Genomic DNA, 10,400 nt, shown 5'->3' on the forward strand with positions numbered 1-10,400 from the left:
TCATCTTAAATTTTTAAAATCTAACTGCAGATTCGTAATCAGCGACTTTTAATATAGTTAAAACCTTGGCATTATTAATTTTCTATGATCGTTTAAGATTAAATTCTTTCTGTGATCAATTTTTCCTGCACCCCTAAACACAAATACACCCCCTGCTTTAAGGGTGCACGCGATCAATTCGGCATAGGGCTCATTCGAAAGGGCACGGTTTAGCCTTTAATTTCTGATATATGCAAAATTTGTACCACGTCAGGGCTCAGCTCTATAATTTTTCGAAAATGGCCAAAAACGCTGTTTTTAGGGGTTTCAACCCCTTTTTTCTCGAAAACGTGACGTGATGGGACATTTTTGACCCCGGATTCGTGTTCAGCACGAAAAATCCGTTCAGAAACACCAGGTCCCGTCTTATTCGCAGAAAAAAAGTTGAAATTTGTAGACCAGTGTAATTTTTGTTTACATACAAAAGTGTAAAATTTAAAACGTACGAAAAGTCGTCGCCAAGTGTTATACTGACACAGTTTATTGATTAAACAAATAACTACTTATTTCTTACAAGTTTAATTAGTCGCATTTTGTAATTTTTATCTTCCAAACCATCAAATTCAATTTTGTGATTTGCGTAAATGCCAACCAGCTGTTTTTGATCAGCTGTTTCCCTGTTGGCAAATTGCTGTTGGCAAAAATTTTTCCAACAGAAACTAACAGCTTCCCCTCAAAATGAAATGTCACTTTGCTCTCTCAATTTCCCCTACTTTGCAAGTTTTTTGCGTACGCGAACGCAAAAACCTGTAAGTTTTGGTTAAACTTGAACAATTAACAGCTACGCGAACGCGTATCTGTTATCGACATGTGCTCTAAATATAAGTTCATTGCTAGCTGGTGGAATATACGACGCACAAACGTACAGCGAATTAGATACTTTTTTACATTCACACAAAGCTGATCTTGCAACGTATCATTATTTTGAAGAATAACTAATGACGCTTGTAAATAACAACGGCATGCGATGAGCACTCCACCTCCTCTTATACAGCCAGTCTTGACTGGATCGCGATCTTTCCGGAAAACATCATAGTGCCTAATATCGAAGAACTCGGAGTCAAATAACTGTGGATTGAGCCAAGTCTCAATAATGACAAACACATCATACTCCAATTGCGAACTAAGCAGGTACAAATCCTCCGATTTTGTTCTAATACCAGAAGCATAGTGGAAATAAACTTTAATATTTCGCTGCCCGCCAAGAGAAGGCGTTACTGGTTTTCTGGGCGCAAAGTTGGAGTTTTCTCTAAAAAACGAAAAGGTCGCACTGCAACATTCACTGGCCAAATTTCAGGAATCAGCAGATTTTCATATGCAGACAATGGCACTCCCAATTTGAAGTTAACACTCCTCAAATTAGAAATTGATGCGTCCTTTTTTATTAGCTTATAACATGATAGCACATTTTTATTTAGACTCGCCTTCTCAGCAACATAACTTAAAATGTCATCAACAGTCACAGAGGGGGCAAACGATGCCAAATGCAACCACTTAAGTCGCTCAACTCCTTTCAAGCCGGCAGTTGCATCAGAGCCCAACACAGTATTTTGCTTTTTATTCTTCTTTTTATCAACAGTAGTCCACTGTGACTGCAAATAATCATCACCGATAGGCACACGTTGAGCGTGATTACTACCTGCCGAACCATCAACAGAAGCAGTAGTCAAAGAGAGCGTTTGTGTATTTCTCCCAACCAGCGTTGCCAGGTAGACGTTTTTAACGTCATTTGGACGTTTTTTGTATCCTGTTGACGTTTGGACGTTTTTTTGTGTAAAAAATTACGTTTTTTAACTTCCCAGTAATTTTTCTCTGTGACTAAATCTTGTACTAAGTAGAACTGATTTTGAATTATTTTCTTAATAAATCTTTACAAGCTTTGTGTTTTGCAGCAGCTGCTTCAAAATATATTTATTCTTTGGACACAAATGACTTAAATATGATGCATACCAAGCGTACGCGCATTTTTTTTTTTTTTTGATTCTTGGACTAGGGACCTCGTGTTCAAAGGCTGGTTGTGTAAACACTTGAGGTTACGAGGCTTATTGTAATGTTTGCAATTGCACATTAAAAGCCAAATCAGGAAAAGCTGATCTATTGCAACACGCACGCTCGCAAAAGCATCAAAAAAGCGGTAGCAGCATAAAGAGTCAGAAAAAAGTAGGCGGCTTTTTTAAGACTTCATTGAAAATGTAATGAACACAAACAAGGTTGAAAAATCGCTATGCTCCTTCTTAGCAGAACTTAATTTACTTAGGGTTCACACCGGACAATACTGTCATGACAATAGCAATACATGCACACTTTTTCACTAATACATGCATACTTTTCCATTAGAATAATTTTGACAACTAATACGTATATCTTCATTGTCATGACAGTATTGTCCGGCGTAAACCCTAAGTTAGCATTTTCGACAACCGACGCCCTTACCAAATGTCTACAAAAAAAAATATTAAAAATCAACGCGATTATTAGGCCCCTTTAAACATGCACATTATTGGACTGAAATTTAATGGGCTATCAAACTGCATATTCAAAAAAATTCTAAAAAATCTAAATAAAAAGTTGAAAATCTAGCTGAAGCTTTGCAGATTTTTTATAATTTTTGCACAAAGTTTGAAATGTGGATTTATATTTTGTTTGTTATATAATAAGCTTTGATTTTATGGAAAAATAATAAACATTAAATAAACAAAAGAGAAACAGCCAAAATCGATTAAAATGGTGATGACTTAATCAGCTTTTGATTTTTATATTAACGATCTCAAACCAGTTTACATTTAATTTTAAATGTCCTCTGTCAAAATGACAATTTTTTTGGACATTCATTTGAATAAGACGTTTTTGGGTAGGAAATGACGTTTTTTCAGACCACGAGGGGCGTTTTCTCATGCCGAAGACCTGGCAACACTGCTCCCAACATTGAATGCATCAGAGAAGGTGTTCACCGGTGAGAGAACATTGGCATTGGCAGTAGCAGCGGTTGGCAAAATAGCATTGATGTTTACAGCAGCATCATCAGTCATGACGATATGAGCAGGCACGTTCGTTTCTAGGGATGAAAATTTTCAGAGCCAACATCGATACATCGATATTTCGATGTATCGTAAACACTAACATCGATGCCGAAAAAAATCGCCCCAAAACTATCGATACATCGATATTTTCCGATGTTTCTCTTTTTTAATAAGTATGTTACAGGTACTTCATGATTTCCAGGTTTTTACAGGAAGCTGTTAACGTACGCCACCTTCCATAAGGTTTATTAATGGCGAAAACCGCTTTACCTGTAAAACCTGCAAATCCTGAAATACCTGGAACTGACTTAATGCTTGTTAAAATTTTAAGAAAAACCTAGTGTCCATCTAAACTGCTACACTGTTAACATTTCAATGGGTGGTTTTTTGAATTTAATTAGATTTCCTTCCAATGTCGTAATACATTTGCTGTTTACGCGCAGATAATACTTACACTCACCTTAAGTCGTGTTGAAATACTGTAACTACGTCATGGAAATCGCCTATGTTCAACGTTGCCAATTGCATTTATTAAGTGCAGGGCTGCCATCACCCGTAATACGCTTACCCAAAGGGCTCTGTCCCACGGTCAGTAATTATCACGATATTTGGATCGCGATCCATATTGATGGATTGATGGATCGCGCACGAATGCTACATGTTCAATATTTAGCGCGTCAGTATTTGCATATTTTTTTTTGCTGAACGCTTATTATGACGCAAGAAAATATTTTTATTTTGTACGTATAATTTACAGATAATACATTTACTATTTATGACAATTATTTTAAGATTTGTTCAATTTGTTTTGAAAGATTTTAAGCCCCGAGAGTGAAGGCAGAGCCGATGTTTACATTATGAGAGTAAAAGATGTACTAAAGAAATGTATGGATCGCGTTTTGAAAGTGCTACACGTTCAATATTTATTGACGGTATTGCGATCCGCGATCCAGATTTCAAAATTTTTAGAAATTTTGCGATATGGATCACGATCCATCAATACTGCATACTACACCAATAAATACTGACCGTGTGATAGAGCCCAAAGAATATAACATAAAGATGTGAACGCAATGGCAATTTTGAACCGAAACTAAAGTCGATATATCGCCAATTTTACGATGTTGAGTAATTTTCAAATATCGATGGTAAACATCGGTTTATTGGCCGATGTTATCGATGTTTCAGAAACATCGATGCATCGTTTGCATCCCTATTCGTTTCGCGATTGGATGTTGGCGCATGAGAAGTCAACATTGCAGTCAGTTTGTTACTACTATTAACTGCAGCAGTAGCACTCGACGTCGGCCCGACGTTAGCTGTATTAGCGAGGGCATCTCTATAGGTACTAGCAGAGAGCGGCGTAGTGCCAGCAAGTGATAGCTGAAACACAATGCCGGCGAACGGCGAACTCACCACAACGAAATTTGCGCTGTCAAAATTAGAACACCCACAAGCACATGAAATTGAACACAGCCAAAGCGAAATGCGAAGTTCGCCGGGCGCCGTTTCGCCGAGATAAAGATGGAAATCTGGGAAGCAGTTGCTCAGTCTGTAAATATGAGTGGTAAGTGATGTGCTTCAATTAATCAAATACAAATTAACAAATATTGTTGCTGAAATGCTTTCTTATACATGGGATTACTTGTTAACTAAATGCAAATTATTCGTTAGCGGACGCTTGTCGGAAACGTTGGAAAGGACTCCGAGACACTTACAAAAAACGAAAGCGCTCGGAACTGCTGGCCTCAGGTAGTGGCGCTCCGAATCCTAGCAAAAAATGGAAATACATGGAATTGCTGAGTTTTTTGGATGATTACGCTGATTCAAGACCGTAAGTTTCTATGTGTTATTAATGGAGCAACGATTAATTTTTTGATGGTATTTTATGTTTTTTCTTGTTTGCAGAACTGTTGGAAATATTGAACCAGAGATCTTATTTGAAGATTTGGCGGATTGTTCCACTTCTACAATCGTTGATGCAGATGCGAGTGTGCCCTCTTTGAACCAGAGGAAAGAAACAAAAAAGAAGGCGGACGCCGAGGTAACCTCTGTGTTCAAAGATGTAATGCAAGAATGTTCAGACGCTATTAAAGAGTTGACATCTGTTACAAATCCTCCAGAAAAAGTGCGAAATACGACCTCGCTTTTATTTGAAAGCTTGGCGAATAGGATTTCCAAAGCTAGTTGCCCCAAGGAGATGTGTGTAACATAGAATGTAAAGTTGCAGCTGTAGTGTATGATGAATTAAAAAAGGCAGGTCTCCAATAATTTTAGGAGTTTTCAGAAAGCGGCTGATGAATGCATTCAAAACATGTTTTTGTGATAAAGATGTGTTCTTAATAGTACAAATCGATGTATAACATCTAAAGTGAATTTAACTCAATTAAAAAAAAAAAAACATTTTATATACTCTAGTTTACAAGAAATCTTGTCTGTGGCACTTGACCACATTGCTTATGTAAAATTTTCTGCTGAATCCAAATATGAAAATATAATCAAAAATACCAGTTTTCGATATATGTACATATATATGGGTTAATTTGGACTTTTATAGATCTGAAAAAGTGCAGTCATATACCGTCAATCAATAAAGTTTAGGTACACAGAATTTTTTGCAATACGGGCAACTATTTTTAAAACATTTTAAGTTTCGCTAAGTTTTTATAAAAATATAGTTAACTCTACAACAAAACCCTGAAAATCAGAGTTCCAGATCTTGTGTAAAGTTAGAGAAAATTCTAAAAATTTTCATTCAAATACTGCACTTTTTATTTGCCCTCTTTAAAAAAAAAGTTGGGTATGCAGTTTGTTAGCCCATTCAATTTTAGTACAATACAGTGCAAGTCTGAGGTAGCTAGGACTTACTTTGTTGTACAGTTAACCATATTTTTCTGAAAACTTAGCGAAACTTAAAATGTTTTAAAAATAGTTGCCCGTATTGCAAAAAATTCTGAGTACCTAAACTTTATTGATTGACTAAGTAATTTATTTCTTTTTTAATACAAATGGCCATTCTCGAATTTCTTTTTGCACAGGTGAAGCTTATTCGATTTTCATACTCTTTTGATTTTTTTAATTTGGTTAAAAATTATGCAAACTTGTCGATAAACCAAACAATAGCTCTTAAACTACTTATCCGCTTGGAAAATGTCATTGACATAGATGATAGAAGATTTGATACGCTTCATAAGTGTTAGCAGAAATTTTAAGATTGGCCAGCTATGTTCAAAAAATTTGCAATTATGTGTTTGTACTTTTTCCGGATCTCAAAAACCCTAAATTTGGCTATATCTAACTTCATATTTGGGTTCAAGGGAAAATTTTTTATGAGAAATGATGGTCAAATGTCCCAGAGTAGGAACTTTAGTAAAAACTGTATACCAGTGAAACATATGTATGTATGAATAATTTTAAGTTTTATATTCTTTATATGGTGCCAAACTGAATTTTCATGGCAGACTCTTGGTTTTTATGAAATTATTATTTGGACTGAATTTATGAGTAAAAATTTTACACATATATGATTCTTGATATATGAACAAATTGCATAGAACCTTGAAGATCACACTTGGATATGGAATTTCAATAAATTTACACTGTATTTAACTAAGTAGCTCAAGCAAAAAAAAACAAATGGACGTTTAATAGCATGAAATGAATGGAAATAAAGTGCATTTAAAATATAAAAAAACCTTTAATTATTGAGTAAATGTTCCGCCAATTCATCTCTCGCTTGAAATGCTTCAGCTGTAGAACAGTTGGCTTGGGAAATGCGGATGGATCTCATTCCTGCCGAAGTTTGTCTCCATGTCCCTGGAGTAAAAACTCCATTTTCTACGTGATCAACTACGTTTTGATCGAAGTAGCCGCTGTTTCTATCAAGCATTAAATAGTTGTGGAGAACTACTGTGGCTAGTACTATTTTATCCAAATTTTTTCTGTGCTGCGTGGATAGTCGTGTGGAGTATTTGCCATCTATTTGCCAAAATACCAAAAGCGTTTTCAATATGTACTCGGGCAGATGAAAGTTTTTTATTAAAGTTTTGTTTAGCTGTTGACAAATTCCGACCTGGATATGGGCGCATTAGGTTCGGCTTCAGGGGGAAAGCGTTGTCTCCCACAAAATAGTATTGAAATCTTGTATTTGTCCCTAGTAATGAAATTTCAAATGCTTACACGTAATATATATGTTTATGTTTACGGGGCATTCCAGCCCTATTGCGACATAATTTGGCTTTTGAATCTACGTATATTTTTATAATTGTTTACGTTTTAGTACCAATTGAGAGAGGCCTCCCTGATCTTTTTCAAATGTGTTTTGTCCAACCATTTTCGAGATATCGATTTTTTTTAAATGCCCATACTTTAAAAATCGATATCTCGAAAATGGTTGGACAAAACACATATGAAAAAGATCAGGGAGGCCTCTCTCAATTGGTACTACACCATAAAATTATGAAAACATTCGGTTTATGCTGGAAGGCCCCATATATAGATATGTATGTACATATATAGACACATTAGACTGGGTCACGAAAAAATGTTTGCAATTACTCCCTTAGTTTGAAAGGTTACTTTGAGAGGATTTTAGAGTCAAATAACGAAAATTTTAATAGCTATGAGATCTTTTCAAATAAACTTTGCAGACTTTTTTCTTTAGTATAGACACCAACCCAGTCCAATATGCATGTGTAAATACATATTTATACTTAAGATCATTATTAGTTAGATTACTTCTGATTAATTAGGTTATATGACTTAATGTCCGAAATTTAAATGGATTAATTTAAGGAAAAGAATGAGAATGTTGGTCGGGAATAGGGGCGGCGATATCGATATGGAATTATAATGCATAAATAGGGTAAGTTGTTTGTTTTACTAACGTATTTTTTAATTCTTTTCTTATGAAATTTTACCCTCCACATGTTGAGCCTGCAATCTGCCTTCGGGTTACTTCTTTGATTGAAGTATAACACCTTTTTACTAAAAGAACATACTACTTTTTAAAATAATTTACAGAATAGTTTCCATACAAAAGTTATTTTTTAATGATGTTAAGTAAGAAACACTTCTGAAAATTTTATCAAGCAGGCATTTGTATCTGTCAGAGCCTGGTTCAAATTTCATTGATGATTTTGTTTAAGTCGCATACCCTTTAACTAAAACAGAAAAAAATCGGATCCTTGAACTAGCATTTAAAAATAACCTTCGTACAAGCAAACAAAAATATTTATTTTTAATATTTTTATTGAGCTTTGTACCACGATTGTTTATTAGGAAAAATTGAAAAAGCAACAAAGTCTAAGCGGTAGAAGTTATAGCACTATTTCGGAGATCACCACATCTCCTCATCAGACTTCTTTTTCTAGACTTCAGCAGGGAAAAAATATTTATTAAATAATCTTTAATAATCAAATTAATCAAAAGTGACCTTAATAATAATTTCCTTAAGTATCTAAGACGACCTTCTCCGTAGCCCTGTATATGTTAATACATATTTAACTTAGCGGGAATATTATCAGCAGGAGGAAGTTCAAGATTGTTTCTCAGTATCATGTTTCCAAACGCACTACGAGCGAAGATTCCTCCATCGCTTTGGCTTCCCAACGCACCTACATCGACAAACAGGAACAAATAGTCGGGATCACACATTGCCATTAAGACGATACTAAATGTCTTTTTATAATTGTAGTAGAGAGAACCACTACGCTTAGGGCAAACTATTCTTATGTGTTTACCGTCTATTGCGCCAAGGCAATGCGGCATTCCTGTCTTCACATAAAACCTTTCCATATTCATGAAAACATTATTTATTGAGCACACAAGCTAAAAATTTGTTGGCAAACCTGTCGGCAATGTCCTTCCACTCTCTTTTATTTAGTGGGGAAACATATACTGAATGTAATTCGCTCCAAATCGCATCACATGTTTCGTCAATTATGTTTCTTATTGTAGAAACGCCAATTTTGTGGGACCAAGCCAAAAACTGTGGACTGCAGCCTTGTGATAAGTATCTGAGGGAATATTTTTGGTTACTTAAATGTGTTTACATCTATATGAACTTAATTACGTCAAAGTAATTCCCAAGCGGGTGTCTTCGTTTATTGGCTCTCTCCTGGAAAACCGTTGAAGCTTTTCTCTAAGCAGAGTTAAAAGGACATTGTACTTGGGGACACTCATTCGCGTTGCTTTAAAGAAATCCTCCTTATCGTTCAGTTTTAATTGGGCAAAACAGGTTTCGTGGAAACCAAGACGTTGTCTAGTAAGATTTACTGGACATACCCACCATCTCCTCTTTAATCGTTGGCGCACAAGCAAATACATCTTCACCATCACGCACATAATATTTATAATTTTGATTATGCGTATTAACCGCGAGAATTCATTCATATTGAAATTAATGTACAGATATTTCAATCACTCTGCAGAAAAAATTTTCAGTGTCAAACAATTGCATCAGCTGTGTTCGCCGCCGCTCTAATTGTGTTAAAGTAGGCGAATTAGCAGGGCGACCGGTGAACGACGGCATCGCTCAATTCGGCGAACTTCGCCGTTCGCCGGTATTGTATTTCAGCTATGAGTTAGGTGCATTCGGCATAACACCAGCATCAGCAGACGAATTAGAAGACGTATGGCGCAGTAGCGAGCGATCACCAGCGCCAATTGTTTCACTGCTTTTATTGGCACGAACTGGCCCGATGATACTGGAGCCAACAATGCCATGCATTTTCCATACTTCAGCAGTAAGCAAAGAAATAGCGGCATCTTTATCATCAAGTTTAGCCCGTAGAGAAAGAATTTCTGCATGCAAGCTATCACATTTTTGCACCAATTGCTTTTTATCATCAACCAGCGTGCCTAATATTGTGAGAACGCGAACATTATCAGCTCTTAATGCAGCTAACTCTTTAGCAATAGTTGACATGGTTATTTGTTGCTTGTTAATTTGCTCATTTGACACAGTATCACTATTAGTTTTAGGCGTGATAACACTAGTAGCAGCAGCTCCCTCAGAAGCGACGGGGGGTGGAGGCGCGTGTAGGGAAGTACGACGCTCATTCGCACACGCTTTGCATACGAAACCCATGGTGAAATGAACTGAAGGTGGCGCATTCCCGAAACCACTACTTTGGCTTTGCCAACTTTGACATTTATGCCAATACGTAAACAAACTTTTTATTTAGAAACAAGTGCAAACGGATTGTGTACTTTCAAGTGAAAAATCGAAGTAATTCGTGCGTTCTGAAGTAAAAAACGTTTTATTTGTAATAAAAACTTTATAAAAAAGTCGTGTCGTGTGTTGAATTGCAGCAGCCGTAGCGGTAAAGCCCCCAAATG

At 36.1% G+C, this 10,400-nt stretch overlaps 2 protein-coding genes across 2 annotated transcripts; one reads left to right on the top strand and one right to left on the bottom strand.

Moving 5' to 3' along the window:
• Positions 1–4,292: 4,292 nt before the first annotated feature.
• Positions 4,293–5,330, top strand: LOC118738647. Its single transcript, XM_036469554.1, has 3 exons — positions 4,293–4,626; positions 4,734–4,893; positions 4,968–5,330. Exons 1-3 carry the CDS (start codon positions 4,584–4,586, stop codon positions 5,272–5,274), a joined length of 510 nt encoding a protein of 169 aa, XP_036325447.1. The 5' UTR covers positions 4,293–4,583; the 3' UTR covers positions 5,275–5,330.
• A 1,590-nt stretch (positions 5,331–6,920) lies between these two features.
• LOC118738648 (protein ALP1-like) lies at positions 6,921–9,339 on the bottom strand. The gene is made up of 4 exons (XM_036469555.1): positions 9,133–9,339; positions 8,909–9,076; positions 8,557–8,847; positions 6,921–7,199 (listed from the first exon to the last, which is right to left on the bottom strand). The coding sequence occupies exons 1-4, from the start codon at positions 9,240–9,242 to the stop codon at positions 6,986–6,988; spliced, it is 783 nt and encodes a 260-aa protein (XP_036325448.1). The 5' UTR covers positions 9,243–9,339; the 3' UTR covers positions 6,921–6,985.
• Between the last annotated feature and the right edge of the window lie 1,061 nt (positions 9,340–10,400).

Source organism: Rhagoletis pomonella, unplaced genomic scaffold (genome assembly GCF_013731165.1).
Source record: "Rhagoletis pomonella isolate Grant_MI unplaced genomic scaffold, Rhpom_1.0 Rhpom_scaffold_00005, whole genome shotgun sequence".
NCBI classification, from domain to species: domain Eukaryota; kingdom Metazoa; phylum Arthropoda; class Insecta; order Diptera; family Tephritidae; genus Rhagoletis; species Rhagoletis pomonella.

Bases quoted from the DNA above. Each gene is read 5' to 3' on its own strand.
- LOC118738648 (XM_036469555.1), bottom strand. From the start codon at position 9,242: ATGAGTGTCCCCAAGTACAATGTCCTTTTAACTCTGCTTAGAGAAAAG. The intron at 9,077-9,132 runs GTAATTAAGTTC...ATATTCCCTCAG, and splicing joins CGCTTGGGAATTACTTTGAC to ATACTTATCACAAGGCTGCA. The intron at 7,200-8,556 runs GTATTAACATAT...GACAAATACAAG, and splicing joins ATTCCCGCTAAGTTAAATAT to ATTTCAATACTATTTTGTGG.
- LOC118738647 (XM_036469554.1), top strand. From the start codon at position 4,584: ATGGAAATCTGGGAAGCAGTTGCTCAGTCTGTAAATATGAGTG. The intron at 4,627-4,733 runs GTAAGTGATGTG...ATTATTCGTTAG, and splicing joins TCAGTCTGTAAATATGAGTG to CGGACGCTTGTCGGAAACGT. The intron at 4,894-4,967 runs GTAAGTTTCTAT...TCTTGTTTGCAG, and splicing joins GATTACGCTGATTCAAGACC to AACTGTTGGAAATATTGAAC.